The 21,152-nt window shown below is 40.0% G+C and overlaps 1 protein-coding gene across 1 annotated transcript in view; it reads left to right on the forward strand.

Moving 5' to 3' along the window:
* DYM (dymeclin) overlaps positions 1-21,152 on the forward strand; it is a 346,418-nt gene that overhangs the window by 21,938 nt on the left and 303,328 nt on the right. Inside the window, exon 2 of the mRNA XM_055324208.1 lies at positions 5,651-5,842. Within this exon, the coding sequence (XP_055180183.1) occupies positions 5,703-5,842 (140 nt within the window). The 5' untranslated portion in view covers positions 5,651-5,702. The remainder of the gene's footprint in view (positions 1-5,650; positions 5,843-21,152) is intronic.

The raw sequence follows: 21,152 nt of genomic DNA on the forward strand, positions 1-21,152 counted from the left end.
TTTAGAGAGTTTCTTATATGATCTGGATACAAGTCCTTTGTTGGGTATGTGACTTACAAATATTTTCTCTAAGTCTGTAGCTTTTCTTTTCATCCTCTTACACCACCAAAAAGTTTCAATTTTCGTTGAGGTTTAACTTACCAACTGTTTCTTTTATGGGCTGTGCTTTTGTGTAATGCCTGAGCACTTCTAACCCCAGGTCACAAAGATTTTTCTCCTATGTTCTCTTTTGTAAAGGGTTTTAGAGTTTTATGTCTTATGCTTAGATCTATGATTATTTTGAGTTAACTTTTAAGATACAGGGTTTTTTTTTTTTTTTGTTTGTTTGTTTTTTTGCTATGGATGTTCAATTGTTACAGCACCGTTTGTTGAAATCACTGTCCTTCCTCCATTGAATTGCTTTTGCATTGTGGACAAAAATCAGCTGGTTGTACTGTAGTGAGTCTGTTTCTGGATTTTCTGTTTTGTTTTATTGATCTCTGTTTATCACTACTGTAGGTTTGAATTTAATTCCTCTTTTCTGGTCAAGCTATGACTATTGCTTGTCACTAAACACATAAATGGTGGAAATTTGAAATTTTGATTTTGGGATTTAACTCTGACACTAACATTGCACTATATCAGACAAATAGGTTTATTTTTTAAATGGATATAGCAAATTATAACTCTTTTTTTATAACTCTTTTTTTTAAGATTTTATTTATTCATGAGAGACACATACACACACACACACACACACACACACAGAAAGAGGCAGAGACACAGGCAGAGGGAGAAGCAGGCTCCACAGAGAACCTGATGTGGGACTCGATCCCGGATCTCCAGGATCACGCCCTGGGCTGCAGGCGGTGCTAAACCGCTGCGCCACTGAGGCTGCCTGACAAATAGATTTTTTTAAAGTTTGCTAGTTGTTTGTCTCAGTAGAGAATAATTTATATTTCTGTCACTATGAATTTAGTTATGATAACTGTGTTTTCCACATATGTTAAAAGTTTACATTTGAATAGGTGAAGGAGGGATGCCTGGGTGGCTCAGCGGTTGAGCATTTGCCTTTGGCTCAGGGCATGATCCTAGAGTCCCAGGATCGAGTCCCACATCGGGCTCCCTGCAAGGAGCCTGCTCTTCCCTCTGCCTGTGTCTCTGCCTCTCTCTCTCTCTCTCTGTATCTCATTTTATGAATAAAATAAAAAATATGAATAGGTGAAGGAGCTTAAAAATACTTAATTTTAAAAACCAAAGTAATATATATAGTTTAAAAATCAGATAATGTGATGGACATGAAATGAAAAAACTGTATGACCACCCTCCCTACTCCAGAATCCTTTTCCTCAGAGCGGACCACACTCAGATCTCTAAACCATTGTTTCTCATTATTTACATCCTTGTTGATGACTTATATGCTTTTACTGTTATTTGCTGATTTAGTAGTTTCAGATATTTTGGTTAACTTCTGCCTATAACAGAAGATGAGGATTTCACACTCTTAAATACACTCCTGCTTCTTTAGCATCTTCCCAATATAGTTACCTCACAATTTTTGGTTAAATCTTTTGTTTACTTTTTCTATTATGATTACATAAATATTGATAACTCTTGAATTGAGTCATATTCTATGATTACGTGACCTTTCTTGAACAATTTTTGTTTTGTCCAAAGTACATTGTTACCAAAAAATAATTTTTCTATGTAGCTATCATCTCATTCCCACCAGATTCTCCTACGATACTGTAACCCTCCACAGAATAAGGTCAGATATATCAAGTGACTTGTTGCTCCCTGGTTTGCTTCCCCTGGAGGTCATGGGGCTGTCTGGACTCCTGTCCCAGCCTGCCGCATGTGTTTTCTCTGCTTCTTTTACCCCAGTCTTCTGTTGCATCCTTTGCTTCTTGAATTCCTTGTCTTCATTTTTCTTGTTTTATGCCCTCACATCGAAAGGATACATCTTCCAGTAGCTTCCAGAAAAATGGGTCCATTAGAGTTTTTGTGAGTTGTGGACAATTTTTTTTTTAAATAAGATTTTATTTATTTATTCATAGAGATGCAGAGAGAGAGAGAGAGAGAGAGAGAGAGGCAGGCAGAGAGAGGCAGAGAGAGGCAGAGACACAGGCAGAGGGAGAAGCAGGCTCCATGCAGGGAGCCTGACATGGGACTCGATCCCGGGTCTCCAGGATCACGCCCTGGGCTGCAGGCGGCGCTAAACTGCTGTGCCACCGGGGCTGCCCAGTTGTGGACAATTTAAAATATGCCTTTAATTCTACCTTCAGGGACGTCTGGGTGGTTCAGCGGTTGAGCATCTGCCTTTGGCTCAGGGTGTGATCCTGGAGTTCCGTGATCGAGTCCCACATCGGGCTCCCTGCATGGAGCCTGCTTCTCTCTCTGCCTATGACTCTGCCTCTCTTTCTCTCTCTGTCTCTCATGAGTAAATAAATTCTTTAAAAAAAAAAAAAATTCTACCTTCATACTTAACTAACTGGTAGCTTGGGTAGCTATAGAAATCTAATTAAAATTATTTTATATTAATATTTTAAAGTCATTGCTTCACTGTTCTCCAGCTTCCAGTATTGCTGCTCAGAGATTGAGAAACCATTCTTTTTAAAAAAAAGTGTGTGTGCGTATATATATAAATTTATATATTTTTATTTATTTATTTCAGGAATAAAGGGTAATAGGCCAAAACCCATGTATGTACTGTCCATTTTCATTTTTAAAAATTTATTACTACTTTTTTTTTTAAAGTAATCTCTACACCCACCATGGGGCTCAGACTCACGACCCTGAGATTCAGTGTCATGCGCTCTTCCAAGTGAACCAGCCAGGTGCCCACATATTGTTCATTTTTAGCAAATCTAAATATTTGTCACATGTGCTTCTTTCTTTCCTTCTATTCCTTTCCCGTTTTCTTTTTGAGAAAGTATTTATTGATAACACACTAAAGCTCCTCTGTTCCGTTACTGATAACATTACGTATAAAAGCGTTCTTCTGAATTTCCTGTGTATGTTTTAATACTTGTAGTAGGTATGAATATATCCGTAATATTTGCATGTTTTAAAAATCATATGAGATGATGTCATGTCTATTATTCTGTAGCACTTTAGAAAATGATTTATTCATGAGAGAGACAGAGAAAGAGGCAGAGACACAGGCAGAGGGAGAAGCAGCCTCCCTGCGGGGAGCCCGATCTGAGACTTGATCCCAGGACCCCGGGATCACGACCTGAGCCAAAGGCAGTCAACTGCTGAGCCATCTAGGTGCGCTTCTGTAGCACTTTTTGAATGTATATTTTTAGATATGTCCATGTTGGTAATTGTAGCTCTAGTTAATTCACTTTCATTAGTTGTAAAGTACCCTGTTATAAGATTATATTAAAATGCTTAATTTTAAATGACTTAAAAATGTATAAAATAGTTCTGGAATAAGTTGTAACAAGTAAGACATTTATATATCTTAGGATATTTTTATAGCATTTTCTAATTGGACTTAGTAATTCCTTATTTAAGAAATTAAACCAAAATCAAGACTTATGGTTAGCTGGCTTGATATGGAGGATCAGTTGGAGCCAGCTGGTTTTGGGGGTCCCTGTTCCCTGAGAAGGGAGGAGGAAAGTAGTAGTGGTCTTGAGTTCAGGGCCAGGTGACAAGAAGCCAGATCAGTATTCTCCCTCATATTCAGAAGACCAGCTGTCCGTGTGCACTGGGGAAACCTCATGTCTTTAGATAATTTAGCTTAAGCCAGTCCCAGAGTTCGAAAAAACATGGAAAGCTTGTGTCCACATTCTGATGTTGGCTTCAGTGTCTCTGTGGAGTGAGGAGGTACAGACATAAGAAAGTAAGTCACTAATGGGATGCCTGGGTGACTCAGGGGTTGAGTGTCTGCCTTTGGCTCAGGGTGTGATCCTGGGGTCCTGGGATCGAGTCCCATATTGGGCTCCTTGCAGGGAGCCTGCTTCTCTCTCTGCCTATGTCTCTGCCTTTCTCTCTCTGCGTCTCTCATGAATAAACAAACAAACAAACAAACATTTATTTATTTATTTATTTATTTAAAATAAATCTTAAAAAAAAAACGTCACTACTAATAGAAGTTCTCCTCCAACCTGAGTTTCCTTTGGACATCATTTGCTTCAGTGAGATGGTAATTTTAGCATAGTGTAATTTATTATTCATCTCACTGCCATTTTATTATTGTCAATGAGAGACTTTTCCTGAACAAAATGAGATAGAACATGATCCAGAACTTGGCTAAATGTGATTTGAGGAAGACAGTGATTCATATTTTAACTGAACTATAAATTTTCTCCTTAGTGACCAACCAGAAATTGAAGATGCTAGTCACTTATTCACCTACTCTTTCCTTCAACATACTATTTAGGGGATGCCTGTTACATGTTATGTAGACATTGGGGATAGAAGGATGAATAAGAGGGGCACCTGGGTGGCTCAGTCCATTAGTGTCCGGCTTTTGGTTTTGGTTCAGGTCATGATCTCAGGGTCATGAGATTGAGGCCCATTCCAGCTCTGCACTGGGTGTATAGCCTGCTTAAGATTCTCTTTCTCCCTCTCTTTCTGTCCTTCCCCTCTCCATCTCCAGAAAAAAAAAAAAGGTAGTTCTTTTTTTTTTTTATGATAGTCACAGAGAGAGAGAGAGAGAGAGAGAGAGAGAGAGAGAGAGAGAGAGAGAGAGAGGCAGAGACACAGGCAGAGGGAGAAGCAGGCTCCATGCACCGGGAGCCTGATGTGGGATTCGATCCCGGGTCTCCAGGATTGCGCCCTGGGCCAAAGGCAGGCGCCAAACCGCTGCGCCACCCAGGGATCCCCAAAGGTAGTTCTTATTGTCAGAAAAATGCAGATGCTTCATGGTTTAGAAGAAGCAGCATGCCAACAAATGCTGATGTGCATGACAGCAGAAGAAGAAGAGGGATGCTAAGTAAGTGGGACTGCTTTGGAATGGGGAGCCCATTCTTATGCAGCATGTAACTCAGTTTGGACATCATTCTCCCTTGAGTGTAGGTAGCACATGGTCATCGCTTCAGCTTCTTGCCCGCCTCCTGAGCACCTTTAAGACATCTAGTCTTTTTTTTTTTTTTTTTAAGATTTTATTTATTTATTTGACAGAGCACATGTGAGAGTGAGCATGTGTACCAGTGGTGGGAGGGGGGGCAGAGGGAGAGGAAGAAGCAGACTCCCTGCTGAGCAGAGAGCCTGATGCTGGACTTGATCCCAGGACCCCAGGATCATGACCTGAGCTGAAGGCAGATGCCTAACTGACTGAGCCACCCAGGTGCCCCGAGACATCTAGTATTTATTTATCACCTTTGTTCATTGTAAGGGAGCCTCATTTTTCAGACAACTTATAATTTGTCATTGTTAGGAATTTGCTTTGAGATGTATTCTTAGGCAGAGATATGCTCATTCGACATTCTGTAAGCATAGACTTGGATTTTTGTGTGTGTGTTGGCTAAGACAGATTTTAGCCCCATTTCCCTCCTCTGTAACTTTGTATCTGGTGTCTAATGTATTTAAAAATAAAGAGAAGTGTGATTTCCTTAAGAGAGTTTACAGGTTTTTGTTTTTTGCTTTTACATCTAGGCCAAGGACAGGAAAAATAAAATGATGAATTTTGAACAAGTTTGAAATTTCTTTTCATTCTTTATAGGTTGTCTTGTGGAAATGAAGGCTTAAGGGCAACTTATCTACCAGATTAGAAGATGGGATCGAACAGCAGCAGAATTGGTGATCTTCCTAAAAATGAGTACTTAAAAAAGTTATCGGGCACAGAATCTGTCTCTGAGAACGACCCGTTCTGGAATCAGCTTCTCTCATTTTCTTTCCCTGCACCAACCAGCAGGTAAAAGGTTACCTGGAGATTGTGAAAATTTGTGTAGATGGCCACATGAACTTGCGTGGTATGCTGATTAAGAGAAAAAAAAGTTTTTAATGTCCTGTCTGTCCATTGATTCATCCTCTGTTGTACATGTACCAGTAGAAAATACAAAAGATATGAAAGGAAATAATTTTTTCTCTCTTCTTTCTACCATCCAGCCACCTTCCTTCCCCCAGAGATGGTTCCTCATAGCAGTTTTTGAATCATCTAGAATAGTAAATGTTATTTAAGCATATATCTCATGTCATTTTACAGAATTGTTTGAACACAAGTGCTAGCATACTACACATACCTTGGTTTTTGTTCTTTTTTTTTCTTGTTTCTTGCTTCCCCGCCCTCCCCAGTTAAATAAAATGTGTCTTGTATATATATGCAACTGTTTTCTTTTTTTTTTTTTTTGTCTTATTTTAAATGGCTGCAGAGTATCTGTAGAATATACTTAATCAGTTTTCTGTTTGTGGATGTTCTTTTAAGGCTTTTGTTACAACAAATAATGCTGCATACATCATTTCCCATGTGTACAAATACATCTCTAGTATAAAAACCCCAAAGTAGAATTGCTGGGTCAGTCTGTGTATTTATAATTTTAGTAGATATTGCTAAACTGCTCCATGGAAGTAATGCCAATTTATGCTCCTACAAGCAGGGTATAAATAAGAAGGTCAGTTTCCCACATTTTTGTTAAGTTGCTGCATTTTTAGGCATTTTGACCTATGCCAATTTAATGCATAAAAACCAGTACCTCATTTTTAACTTTCTTATAAAAACTGATATATAACAGAGTGACTAGAGTATCAAATTCCCATTTTTTTTTTAAAAATTCATTTATTTATTCATGAGAGACAGAGAGGCAGAGACACAGGCAGAGGGAGAAGCATGATGTGGGACTTGATCCTAGGACCCTGGGGATCACGCCCTGAGCCAAAGGTAGACGCTCAACCCCTGAGCCACCCAGGTGCCCCAAGTTTTTATTTTTTATTTTTTACAGGTTTAGTGTGATGGGCAGAATATGGCCCCCTAAAGATGTTCTAGTCCCTGAAATCTCTGAATTGGTTATGTTATAGCAGGTATCAGTACTTCATTCCTTTTTATTTCTGAAAGGTAGTCCATTGTATGAACATACCGTATTTTATCCATTCATAATTAATAACCATTTGGATTATTGCCATATTTGCTTTATCTATTTTTGTTTCTTAAGTGTTTTAAAGTAAAATAAGGACTTTTCTTCTGTAACCATAATATCATTGTCGACCTAACAAAATTAACAATAATTCCTCCTACCCAGTCCATATTGACATTTCCCCAGTTTTATAAGTTGCTAGAATAAGGAACGAAATTAGGTATATACATTGCATTTGGTAGTTATATTTCTTAAATATCTTTAGAAGAGAGGTTTTCTTTCACTCTCCAGCCCCTTCCACAGTTTTTTCCCCCCATGCTATGAATTTTTTGAATAAACTGGCTCTGTTTTTCTGTGGAACGTTCCACCTTCCTGGATTCACCTGATTGCTTCTCATATTTCTCAACTTTTTAAATTCTTTGTGTTTTCTGTAAACTGGAAGTCAGATTTAAAGACTTAATAAAATTTAAACAGCTTTGGTAAGGGTATTGTGTAAGTGATGCTATATACTTCATGCCGTATTACATCAGGATACAGAAAATATATGGTTTTATAATCAGTTCTGCTAAGATTGCTCAGAGGTTTTAGTATATTTTAGCATCCATTGATGATTTTTGTCTGAATCAGCTATTTCATAAGAGATTACAAAATGATGCTATTTTTAATTTGGTCATTTCTTCTACACTTATTAACTGCAATTTTTTCTGTAAAGAAGAGCTTTTCTTCATCATTTAGGTTATATAAAATGCAGTTTTTAATATATTAAATAAGGATAAACACTTAAGTCTCTTCCCTTATCAGTTTTCAATAATGAAAATAGTATAATGGTGACAAGTATTTCCCTCCTACCTCAACCTCAGGTTTGGAAGGACTCTCTTTTGATGGTGAATTAAAAAAAAAAAAATTCTATGTATGTGTGTGTGTTGTGTGGTCCTTATGGTTTCAATTTATCATTCTTTAATGATCAAGGTTATGTTTATTTTTATGTATATAAGGACCAAGGCTTATTGGTATTTCCTTTTTGTGAAGTATTTATATATTTTGGCAATAAAGATTAATTTCTAACTTCTGCATACAGTTGGATTGGACCTCGGAAGTTTCGCTTAGTTTGCAGTTCATGTGATAGCATGGATTTGTCGCACGTTATATGAAGTGGCTACTTATTATTAGTACTGCTTCTGAGATCCTTGGAAAATTAAAGATGCTGTGGATTGGCAGGAGAGGGCAAACGGAGCCAGCTGTAGCATCAGGAAAATTTGAAACCACTTCCTTAATCCTTGAGGAGTTGTCACTGAGCACCACAGCTCCTGTGGAAATAATACTTAGAGAAGAAAAGGCATATAAGAGACTTAATTATTTGTCTTCAAAACAAATTCTCTTTTCACCTATGTACACTACAGTACAGTGTATTTCTCCGTCTTCCAAAAGACATTGAAGACGACTTAACTAAATGGAGAGAGAAACCATGTTTAAAGGTTTAGGAGGACTATTATAAGAATGTCTATTCTTCCCGTTGACCTATAGAGAAGACAATTCCAGTTAAATTCCCAACAGCTTTTTTGGGGGGGTCCGGGGGGGTGAGGTGGAGAGATCTTGATAAGCTCATTCTAAAACTTAAGTAGCAAAGGAGAAAATGTAATAGCCAAGTACTTTTTTTTTTTTTTTTAAGATTTATTTATTTATTTATTGAGAGTCCGGGAAGGAGAGAGAGACACACTGGCAGAGGGAGAAGCAGGCTCCATGCAGGGAGCCTGACATGGGACTTGATCCCAGGTCTCTGGGATCATACCCCGGGCTGAAGGTGGCGCTAAACCGCCGAGCCACCGGGACTGCCCTAGCCAAGTACTTTTGAAGAATTATGTGCATGTGCCTGTTCTCTTGATTTATGCTGAACTGGCACTCTGGAGCCCCGGGGGCAGAATGGGCGTCTTAAGAAACAGTGATGGGAATAATTTGTTAGCCATTTATGTCTATTTCTTACCCATCTGGAGTTTGCCACACTCAGGGTTTGAATTACTGGTGGCTCTGTAGTTGGCTTTGTCAATTACTCTTCGTCTTTGCTGCTCTCATTTAGTTATTCTTTAGGATGGCCTTTTCCTTAATTCACCCTAGTGAAATTTCGGGAAGTCTGAAAAGCTAAAAGTGTGAATAACGTGCATCTTGTGGGTGTGTGGGGGAATAGTCTCAGGGGCTTTGCTTGTGGTGGTGTAGCCTTGTGTGAGAGATGCCCTGCCCCCCTCAGTGCTGGCGTTCCATGTATGACCTGTGGAATCTTGACGTTGAGCTAGCAGGTGCAGCTTCAAGGACATTGTCAGGGATGGGATTACCTAGTTTGTGAATTACTCAGGACTAAGATGAATCTGTGTAGGGGAGACTCTGAATCTAGACATTTTTCAGATTGCTCACTCCTGGAATTGCTTGGGTACATATGTGCTGTTTTCAAGTGCGGCCCATTTTTGCAGCCAAAAGTTGGTGTCTGCCAATTTTTTTTTTTTTTGAAATTGTAAGGCCAAAAAAAAAAAAAAAAAAGAAATTGTAAGGCCTTTAGGGCTAATGTCATCCTTCCTTACTATAAATTATTTTTGGCAGTAATCAGATTTTGTTAGAGTTTCCACGCGTGATTGCAACATCTTTTTAGATTCTTCAATAGTTTTTAATTTTTTACTTTATTAAAATTACTGGTCAAGCAAAAGTCTGAAATGAAATCCAGATTAATTTAAGAGTAAAGTTTAAGTAATATGCTGTTTCTTTTTCCTTCTTAAATTTCAATTCAATTAACATAGTTTATTACCCATATCAGAGGTAGAGTTCAGTGATTCATCCAGTCTTATATAACACCCAGTGCTCATTACATCACATGATACCTCCTTAATATCTATCACCCACTTAACCCATCCCCTACCCCCTCCCGCTGTTTATTTTTCTTAATGAAATATTTTTAAATTACTTGCATGGTTGATTTTACACATTTCTAAATTAATAATAGCAGAAACAAGAAACAAAACTGTGCTTATTATTATTATTTTTTTTTGGTTCGTGGGCATCTGGGTACCCCCACATGAGCGTATGGTATGTATGAACGCATTTATGATATGTGCCATGCTTGTCACTGAGAACGACTGGACCAAATGACTTTTAACTGTTTATAAACTATTATTTATTCACCTGCTTCTCAAGATATAATGAACTAGACACTGTCTCTTTCCTTCAAAGGACTTATAATCCATCTGTAAACCAATACATGAGTACAGTGAAGTATGACAAAAGCTGTGATAGAAGTTACAGTAGCAGCATCTCAGTTTCTGAGTTAGAATGGGTCACAGATCTCCAGGAGGAAGTGGCATAGGTTTGTTTTTTCACTTCTGGTTCACATTCCAGAAAGTACCACAGGATATTTAATGAAAGTCTCCTTCCCTCCTCTGTAGCCCTCAGTCAGTACTCCTTTCTGGAGGCAGCTGAAGCAGGAGTGATGCTCGGAGTGCTGAGCCAGACACGGGGTGGGAGCAGCAGAGGACAGGTCGCAGTAGCTGAGTGGCAGAGGGAAAGCCCTGTGGTGAGAAAGAACATGTCACATGTGCACCACTGAAGAGGTGAGGGGTGGGGTCTGGCAGATTTGAGAGGCCTTGTTTAAAAAAAAAAAAAACAAAAAACAGTTTTGATTTTGTCCTAGTATCAGTGGGAACCGCTGAAAGGTTTTCAGCAGAAAGGCCAAGATCAGGCTTTCATTTTATTTAGATACTCTAACTGCATCACCCGTGTCCTTCAGCAGAAATTATTATTGACCCTTGAACAACACAGACTTGAACTCTGCAGATTATATGTGAATTTTCCACTCTGCAGATTATATGTTAGAAGTACTAACCCCTGCATTGTTCAAGGTCCACTGTATTACCTCTTCGGTGTTTTTTATTTATTTTTTTGAAATCAGTTTTAGGATCAGTTATCTTGTTCTAAACAGAACGTTAGAAGGTACATGGATAGTAAGGATTTTAGGATCCTGGAAAGTATTTTTGAGGGGTTATGAATGATTCACCAAGAGAGGTGAATGGTTTAGAAAGGCAGAGAGCAGGAAAGAGAATTCAGACACCTCTGAAAAAAGCGTGGAGATAGGCACTGAGGCAAGACACAGTTCTGTGTGTGGGTATGGACCAGGAGGACACTCATTTGCCTGAGGGAGATGTCAATCACAGGGGCCTGATCAGAGGCTTGAGCCCTCCTTGGTATTGGCAGATGATGTGAAGAAATGGAAGAGCAATAGTGTCTGTAGATGGAATTTTTATTTTATTTTATTTTATTATCTTTATTTTCTAAAGATTCTATTTATTTATTCATGAGAGATACAGAGAGAGAGGCAGAGACACAGAGGGAGTAGCAAGCTCCATGCAGAGAGCCCGATGTGGGACTCGATCCCGGGGCTCCAAGATCATGCCCCAGGCGGAAGGCAGGCGCTAAACCGTTGAGTCACCCAGGGATCTCCAATGTAGATGGAATTTTAGCAATTATAATTTATTTTTGTCTGAAAAGTTAATACATTCTTTTTAAAAATATTTATTTATTTATTTGAGGCAGGGAGGGGCAGAGGGAGAGCATCTCAAGCAGATTTCCCGCTGAGCATGGAGCCTGACCCAGAGCTCCATCTCATGACCCCAAGGTCATGACCTGAGGTGAAATCAAGAGTTAGTTGCTTAACCCACTGAGCCACCCGGGCGCACTGATGGTACTTTCTTGTCCAAAATTCAAAAAACACAGGTTAAAAAGTGGCAAGTCTCTCTTCCTCTGTCTTCCCATATGTCTAGTTCTCTTCCCTAGAGGCAGGCAACCAAGGTTACCAGTCTTAGATGTACTTTCAAGGAATGTTTCATGTTGTCTTAGTCTGTTTAGGACACTGTAACAAAATATAAGCGATTGGGTAGCTTATAAATAAATGGAGTTTATTGTTCACAGTTCTGGAGACTAGAGATCTGAAGTTATGGTACCAGCACAGTTGGGTAAGGGCCCTCCTCTTGCTGCATAGCCAGTACCTTCTCTGTTCCTCACATGGTGGAAGGAGTGAGCAAGCTTTCTGGGGGCCTTTCTTCTTTTTTTAAATTCAATTCAATTTATTTTTTATCTTTTTAATTTAAAAAATATTTTATTAAATCAATTTATTTGACAGAGAGAGAGTACGTGTGTATGCACAAGCAGGGGGAGCAGAAGAAGGAGAGGGAGAAGCAGGCTTCCTGCTGAGTAGGGAGGCCAAAATGGGGCTTGATCCCAGGACCTGAGCTAAAATCAGACACTTGACTGACTGAGCCACCCAGAGGTCCCTGGGGCCTAATAATGGTACTAATCCCATACATGAAGGTTTCATCCTCATGACTTAATCACCCCCAAAGGCCCACCTACTAATACCATCACCTTTGGGGGTTAGAATTTCAGCATACACATCGTGGGAGGGAGGACGCAAACACTTAGACCATAGTACGTGATTCTTGATCTTATCTCAGGTTTTGATCTCAGGGTTGTTGTGAGTTGAAGCCCTGCATTGGGCCCATGCTGCGTGTGGAATCTACTTAAAAAAGCAAAACAACACTGATTCTTGTGCTGTGAGTAAAATATGATCAAATGACTTCCATTAATTCTTCTAGTTTGTGTTGGCAGGGATGAGAAACAAATGTAATGGGCTGGGAACGGATTTTATGGATCACTGAAAGCATTTCCCAAAATGATTCATGGTGTTGCAGGATAAAGTGATAAGCTGCCTGGGTCTGGTGGCCTGGAGAAGGGTGCTTATTTTTTTGGCAGCCTCACCTGTTAGAAAGCTGAGGATTAGAGTTGTAGGTTCTTATTGAGTGGATTTGGTGAAAGTATTGTTTTAGGAACATTACTTTTGGGGTAGGCTGAATGATAGATTGGAAGGAGCAGAAGAGTAGGGCAGGAGAACCAAATGTGAGGCTTATGTCCTTATGGTACCGACACAGCCAGCTAACAGAACAGCTTGTAGCATAATATACTTTAAAAGTGGGCCGCCCCGGTGGCGCAGCGGTTTAGCGCCGCCTGCAGCCCAGGGCATGATCCTGGAGACCCTGGATCGAGTCCCACATCAGGCTCTCTGTATGATGCCTGCTTCTCCCTCTGCCTGTGTCTCTGCCTCTCTCTCTGTCTCTATGAATAAATAAAATCTTAATATATATATATATATATATATTTTAAAAATTCTTTTTGTCTTAAATTGATGCTTGATTTGAACATACTTAATTTACAGTTCTAGATTTGAGAGTAGTACTCAGCAATAGTGTGACAGTGTGCATACTTAATTTTTATTGAAGTATAGTTGACATACAATGTTACATTAGTTTTAGATGTACAGCATAGTGATTCAGTAATTCTGTGCATTGCACAGTGCTCTCCACAATGTGTAGTCACCATCTGTCACCAAACGTCATTACAATATTCTTGATTATATTCTCTGCTGTACTTTTCATCCCATGACTTACTTATTTTATAACTAGAAGTTTAAACCTCTTAATCTCATTCGCTTAACCTCATTCATCCCTCTACCTCCCTCCCCTCTGACAACAACCAGTTCTCTGTATTTATGATTGTTTTTGATCTGTTTGTTTTTGGGGTTTTTTTTTTTTTGGTTTTGTTTTTTAGAGGCCTACATGCTTGTATACTTACTAAGAATGAGAATCATTTTTCCAAAAAATGTGTTGATTTTTTTGGGGTGGCCTGTAAAGAATAGAGACAATGAGGCGTGGTCGTGGGGGAGCATAGATTTTAGAGCCAGACCAACTTTGTCTTGCATCTCAGTCCCACTGCCTACCAGCTTTGTGAATCTAGGCAAGCTGCTTAATCTCACTGGGCCTACTGATGCTTCTGTAAAATGGAAATAATACCTACTGTCTAGATTTTGGAGGAGGATAAAACACCATAAGACATGTACAGTGTCTGACTTTCCACTTCTTCAGGGAGTAAATATCCATTTGTTTGTTTATTTAAAAATATTGTAATTTATTCACGAGAAACACAGAGGCAGAGACACAGGCAGAGGGAGAAGCTCCCCCATGGGGAACCTGATGCAGGACTCCATCTGAGGACCCTGGGATCATGACCTGAGCCAAAGGCAGACAGACGCTCAGCCATTGAGCCACTCAGGCATCCCAAATATCCATTAGTTGAGAAAAGAGCACAGGCTCGGTCTTGAGAGTCTAAAATATTTGAGGGATGAAAAACAGAAATTTTAACAGATTTTTCTGATGACTGCTTTATCCTAAAGATTGGAAATCCTCCGACTCTTTTGAATTAGTTGTTTTAGAAGTCAGGTCAGACATGGACTCTACTGTTGTCTCTGCTTACATAATGTCCTCTTTGAAGCTTACGTGAGGACAGTGTACTGAGCACTAGATGGCGCTCAAACAAGGCAAGAAGGAGGCCCTTGGCACAGTCCTTCCCTAAGCTCCCGGGATTTTTTTTTTTTTTAAGATTTTATTTATTTATTCATGAGAGACACAGAGGGAGGGGCAGAGGGAAAAGCAGGCTCCATGCAGGGAGCCCGATGTGGGACTCGATCCCGGGACTCCAGGATCATACCCTGATCCAAAGGCAGACGCTCAACCACAGAGCCACCCAGGTGTCCCATCCTGTTTTTGATACTACAGTAATGAGTGTTGGCTTTTGGTGCCTTTGTATACAGCAAAGTACAAAGAAGACAAAAAGGGTAAAAATCATAGCAATCAGATGTAACCTTTATTGGGGCACTTGGGTGGCTCAGTGGATTCAGTGTCCTACCCTTGAGCCCAGCCCAGGTCTTGATCTCAGAGTCCTCAGAGCTGGGCATGGAGCCTACTTAAAAGAAGATAAAGGAAAGACAAAAGAAGTAACCATTATTAACATTCTGGTGTATATGCCGTGAATTCTCTCATTTAAAAATGTTTGCGTCATATTCTTCCACATGTTCTTTCTGTCACTTACATTTACCTCATGTCAGTGTTTCCCTACAGCATAGCTTTTAGACAGCTGTACAATATTCTATCTTATGGATGTCAGTAATTTATTTAACTAATGTTGGACAGTTTGGTTTATTTTTTTGGGTTTATATGTAAAACTCGAACTTCCTTATAGCCAAGTCTTTATGCATATCTCTAATTACGTAAGTGGAGTGAGTTCTTAGTGGCTTTGCTGGTAGATTCGTCTTTTTTTTTTTAAATCATACAAATCTTTTCTTGTAGAGAAGTCACAAAATATAAAAACAGGGGCAACTGGGTGGGTCAGTGTTGTGCGACTCCCTTCGACCCAGGACATGATCTGGGTTCCTGGGATCGAGTCCCACATCGGGCTCCCTGCATGGAGCCTGCTTCTCCCTCTGCCTGTGTCTCTGCCTCTTTCTCTGTGTCTCTCATGAATACATAAATAAAATCTTTAAAAAATTAGCCTTTTTTTTTTAAGATTTTACTTTAATTTATTTGACAAATGGGAGAGAAAGCATAAGTAGGCAGAGTGGCAGGGAGAGGGAGAAGCAGGTTCCCCACTGAGCAGGAGTCTAATGTGGGGCTCCATCTCAGGACCACAACGGGATCTGAAGGCAGATGCCCAACTGAGCCACCAAATGGGGGGAAAGAATAGTCCAGGTAGAGGGAACAGCAAATGTAAGTGTGGACCTGCAGCAGGAATAAGTCCTGCAGAACAGTGAGCAAGGAAATAAATTACATAGGGACTTTTGGCTATGGGTTTTTTTTTTTTTCTATGTTGCATGATAGTCCAAAAATGAGCTTTTTTTTAAAAAAGATTTTATTTATTTAATCATGAGAGATTAGAGGTTCCATTTCCTAGTCTGATTTTTTTTCAGAGATCCCTCTTACATTATTAAAAAATATGTACATTCAGCCCAGAGACTTGGCTAACGGAAACATCATTGTGAATTGAGCGGTTAATTGAGCATTTACTGTGTGGCCAGGCGTGGGGCTCCTTGTCCTCCGGGCCTGTCCTTGTTAGATCTCCTGACAGTCCTGCTGGCAGGGAAAACGGCCCCGGGGCAGGGGGTGGTGTCCAAGGTCACACAGCTCATGGCCCACGTGGACCAGACTTGAACCCAGTTTCTGGAGCTCCAGAGGCGGGTCCGTGGGCCCTCATGCTGCACCATCTCCACTTGGGAGCATTATCGGGCCTGAGCTTCAGATAACGGCTGCAGAGCTGCGCATCAAATTACGTGCCGACCTTTGAGTAAAGATCAGCCAGATTCCGTTCAGGTGTTCACTTGCAGGGCGCAGTGGGTCCCTGTCAGCAGTACTTGGTGTCTGAGAGCCGTGGTTCACGCCGTCGAGGGAGCCATGACGTTCTTCACGGCTGACGCGCCTGTGTCCGAGCTCGCCTCTGTCCACGGGCGCTGCCTGCGTGATCCTTTCCCGCGGGTTCTTGATCCGTTTCCTCAGCTGAGAACCAGGAGAAGAGGCTTCTGTGAAATTCGGTCACAAGTTTTTAATGGACAGAAACAAATCAGTGATTGTAAAATTATTTTTTTCTTTGAGTTCTTGATGCCCGTGTGCTCTGCGTGTTATCCCCTTCGGCGTGCCTGCGGTGCGTGCTTGTTCTCGCTCCTCGAGGGGGCCTGGGCACCGCGCCTGCCCCCAGCTCCGCTCCTGTCATCAGACGCCTGCTCCCCGTCCTCACCATGGGAGTAAAGGAATAAAGAATATCCGGCTTTTTTTTGAGCATCTTATTTTCTCCAAGTGAGGGACCAAAAGAAGTTCAGATTTTACATCTTGAGTCAGAACCTTTATTTCCTGTTCTTGCATTTATACCTTTCTGTGCAGGACCCCTTTAGAATATGTGTGAGTTTTGGGGGGTTGACTGCGCCCTCAAACTAACACTTTAGATGGGGGCCATAGCTTTGCTTAAAACATTAAAGTTAAGGGGCAGGTGCCTTTTATTGCAAGTACTCCCTTCTTTCCTTTTCTCGCCGTGTTGGTTGGAATCTGGATTTTTAAGTCTTTTTTTTTTTTTTTCTATTACTTTTCTTGAGAAAATAAAGACAATATTACATTGCATAGTGGCTGCTAAAACTTGGACATTTTAACAGTTACAGTTCTTTCATTTTGGCAGTTGAATGACAACATACAGGATTGTCTGTGAATCACATGAATATGAACACCTTTCTGGTTCTGCTTGGTGCATTAAAAATTGCTATAATAAACTCATACTCAGTTTTTCTCCTTTGACTTTTTCCCATGAGTAGGCCCTTTTAAAACATTAGCATTCCCACAGTTTAACCACTGAATGGGCTGATTCTAGTTAGTTTTGTGAATGATTTCTCTAATTTTCTCTCTGCTAAGGGGAAAAAAGGCCTTCAGAAATGCTTCCATACTTCACTGAATGGTTGTTTGTTTACTCAGTTTGTGTGTTAAACTGATGAAATATCATATCTTTGTCAGAGTTTATGTGTTGTGGGCCGAACGTGACACTATTAACATAATGTCGACTTTGAAATCATTTTATGGCAAAACTTTCAGTGTTTCTTTTTTGAACCTCCTAATTGTTTGGTTGTCAGCAAATCTGTATTCAGAAATCTACATATAATTCATCCCCAACAGCTCTCTGCTCATTAGCTTTCTATTAAATAAGATTTAAACTGTGAATTATCGGGATCCCTGGGTGGCTCAGCGGTTTAGTGCCACCTTCAGCCCGGAACGTGATCCTGGAGACCCAGGATCGAGTCCTACATCGGGCTCCCTGCATGGAGCCTGCTTCTCCCTCTGCCTGTGTCTCTGCCTCTCTCTCTCTGTCTCTCTCATGAATAAATAAATAAAATCTTAAAAAGAAAAACTGAATTATCATCTGTCATTATTGAGATTCACATATGAGACGCTTGTGCTTAAAGTAAGTACAATAAAACCAGTCTAAATTGCTGAAAGCTGTGAATTAGGGCATATATAATTAAAAAATTCAGCTTCCTGACCCAACTATAGTTTATGATTCCACAACAGTTACAAAAAAGTCCATCTATCCTCCTGCCACTTACTTATTAGGCTTAACATTTTCTCTTTCCTTTAATTCTTTATCATTCACATAAGCTTTACATGATTTTAATTATAACACAGATATAATTTTTATTGTGGATTAATGCATGTATGACATAACTTCTTTTAGATATGTATAGAAATTCCAAGTAGTAAAAAAAGAAAGAAAGAAAGAAAGAAAGAAAAAGAAAGAAATTCCAAGTATAGTAGTAGTGTTTTAGATTGATGTTATGTGGGTTTTCTTTAATAAAAAAAAAAAAGGAGCTAATGGGTGCCTGGGTGGCTCAGTTGGTGAAGCATCTGACTCTTGATTTTGGCTCAGATCATGCTCTCATGGTTGTGGGATGGAGCCCTGCCTTGGGCTCTGTGCTCTGCAGGGAATCTGCTTCTCCCTCCCTCCTTCCAGCTCATAAACTCTTTTTTTTTTTTTCTGTCTCTCAAATAAATACATCAATCTTAATTTGCAGAAGGGAGCTAAATACTGTTCATATGGAAAGAGTATTAGATATTAGATGTGTTTATTCTTACATTGTGACCTTGGACAGGTTGCTTGGCTCTTCTCTGTCAGCTATAAAATGAGAATGCTCCTGTTTCCTCTGTCAGCTTCTCAGGGTTTTGGAAAGCAGTGAAGTGAAATAACCATGTTGAGAGCACTTTGAATAGTTTATAGGTCTATATAAATTGCAAATTATATCTAATCAAATTTATTTCCATATCAACAATTAAAAATTTTTTTTTTTATTTATTTATGATAGTCACAAAGAGAGAGAGAGGCAGAGACACAGGCAGAGGGAGAAGCAGGCTCCATGCACCGGGAGCCCGACGTGGGATTCGATCCCGGGTCTCCAGGATCGCGCCCTGGGCCAAAGGCAGGCGCCAAACCGCTGCGCCACCCAGGGATCCCTATATCAACAATTAATATGCCAAAGTCCTTAAACACATTTCTCTCGTGGAGTTCAACATGGGGCTGGAACTCATGACCCTGAGATCAAACCTGAGCTGAGATCATGATTTGGACACTCATTTGATGAGCCACCCAGGTTGCCCCTTTTTCACTTAAAAAAAAAAAAAATTTTTTTTTTTTTAATAGAAAGGCTCCCCCCCCATCCCCCACCGGCTTTAAGCTGTGCACCTAACATGGGGCTTGAACTCACAACTTCCGTGAGGTGTGAAGAGTAGCATGCTCTGCTGACTGAGCCAGCCAGGTGCCCCTTTAAACCCATTTTTTTTTGTAGAAGTTAAATAACACTTTTCCTAAACCTTCTCCTCCCTTGTTGAAATACTTTTTAAAAAATATAACCTGAAAGTTTAAACTCCATTTTAGACAAACAGCTGAAATTCTAAACTAGTGGAGTTCAAATTAATGAAGTGTATACTTAGTCACATTTTTAGTTTTTAAAAATATTTTTCTCTGTAGCCTAAAAACTTTTTTTAAAAAAATCTGTTTTTATGTGGGAACCCACATACTTCTGTATTGAGAGTATGGTAAGACTTATTTAGGTTGCAGTGTTGTTTTACAACCAATTGGTAAGCCTCTTTTCTAAGATTATGTGTTATTCAACCTCTGTTTTCTTTCTCTAATCCCCGAGGGCCAGCCCCACGGCCTGGCAGTATCCATTGGTACCTCTTGTGTTACTCAAAAATCCAAAGTGAGGACAGATGAAGAATGAGACAGATGGGTTGGTAGAAAAGAGAAGGAAGAGTTGGGGGTGGGGGGAACCAGTGGTGGACTGTGGAAACTGCTAATGGGCCACAGGCAGTTCTTCTGGTGGGTGTTGTTGGCTCGATGGTACCGGTCACGGGTCAGTTCAGTTATCAGCCTAACAGCAGTGGTGAGTGTTTGGCTTGGCAGCCGTAGCCTGGCTGACCTCTTACACCAGCTGACTAAAATACTGTAAATAACTCTTCCATATTTTCATGTGTGACAATTAACAGGAATAGGTATTTAGTTTATTAGATGACCCTTTTTATATATTTATTTTGGTTGCAGAAACCTGAATTCTTGAACTACAGGCTTCATGTGAAATTACCCTTTTTTTCCCTACCAACAAATGTTCTTTCTTGTTTATTGGTCAGTTTTGGAAACTGCTTGCCGTCTCACAGTGGTACTGTGTTGAAGAATGGAGGGGCGTGTGCTTCAAACAGTGCTCCGGTCTTTTCATTCTTCCATTAACAAACTGATGTTGGGGTATCTGCGAGGTTGTGGAGAGCAGATCTAACTAGCAGGGATAAGGTTGTTCCTCTTCTCCTGTTACTTTGTACATTGAGGCCGAAGACATTTGGAGACTTTTTCTGCATAAGTGGCTGATATAGCTAGCTGATCATCTATTTCTATAATGAAAAAGTATCCACAATTTTTTACTTAATATTTGCTAATTTTTTTCCCTTTTCTATCAAAACTGAACATTTCTGTGTCCTCTTCACTTACCATTTTTTAAAAAAATTTGAATTCAATTAACATATAGATTATTAGTTCAGTGATTCATCAGTTTTATATACACTCAGTGCTCATTACATCACATGCCCCCCTTACTGCCCATCGCCCAGTTATGCCACCCCCTACCCCAACGCCTCCAGGAACCCTCAGTTTGTTTTCTGTGGTTGAGAGTCTCTTATGGTTTGTCTCCCTCTGTGATTACATCTTGTTTTATTTTTCCCTCCCTTCCTCTATGCTCCTCTGTTTTGTTTCTTAATTTACACATAGGAGTGAAATCCTATAATTGTCTTTCTCTGATTAACTTATTTCTTTTTTTTTTTTTAAGATTTTATTTATTCAGAGAGAGCGAGAGAGAGAGGCAGAGACACAGGCAGAGGGAGAAGCAGGCTCCATGCAGGAAGCCCGATGTGGGACTCGATCCCGGCTCTCCAGGATCACACCCCGGGCTGCAGGCGGCGCTAAACCGCTGTGCCACCAGAGCTGCCTGATTAACTTATTTCACTTAGCATAATACCTTCTAGTTCCATCCATGTTGTTGCAGATGGCAAGATTTCATTTGTTTTGATGGCTGAGTAGTATTCCATTCCATTCTTTGTAATTGTCATTCTGTTGATGGGCATCTGGGCTCTTTTCATAAATTGTTGTGGACGTTGCTATAAACATTGGGGTGCAGGTGCCCCTTTGGATCACTACATTTGTATCTTTGGGGTAATATACCTAGTA

This window comes from Nyctereutes procyonoides, unplaced genomic scaffold, assembly GCF_905146905.1.
Source record: "Nyctereutes procyonoides isolate TBG_1078 unplaced genomic scaffold, NYPRO_anot_genome, whole genome shotgun sequence".
NCBI classification, from domain to species: domain Eukaryota; kingdom Metazoa; phylum Chordata; class Mammalia; order Carnivora; family Canidae; genus Nyctereutes; species Nyctereutes procyonoides.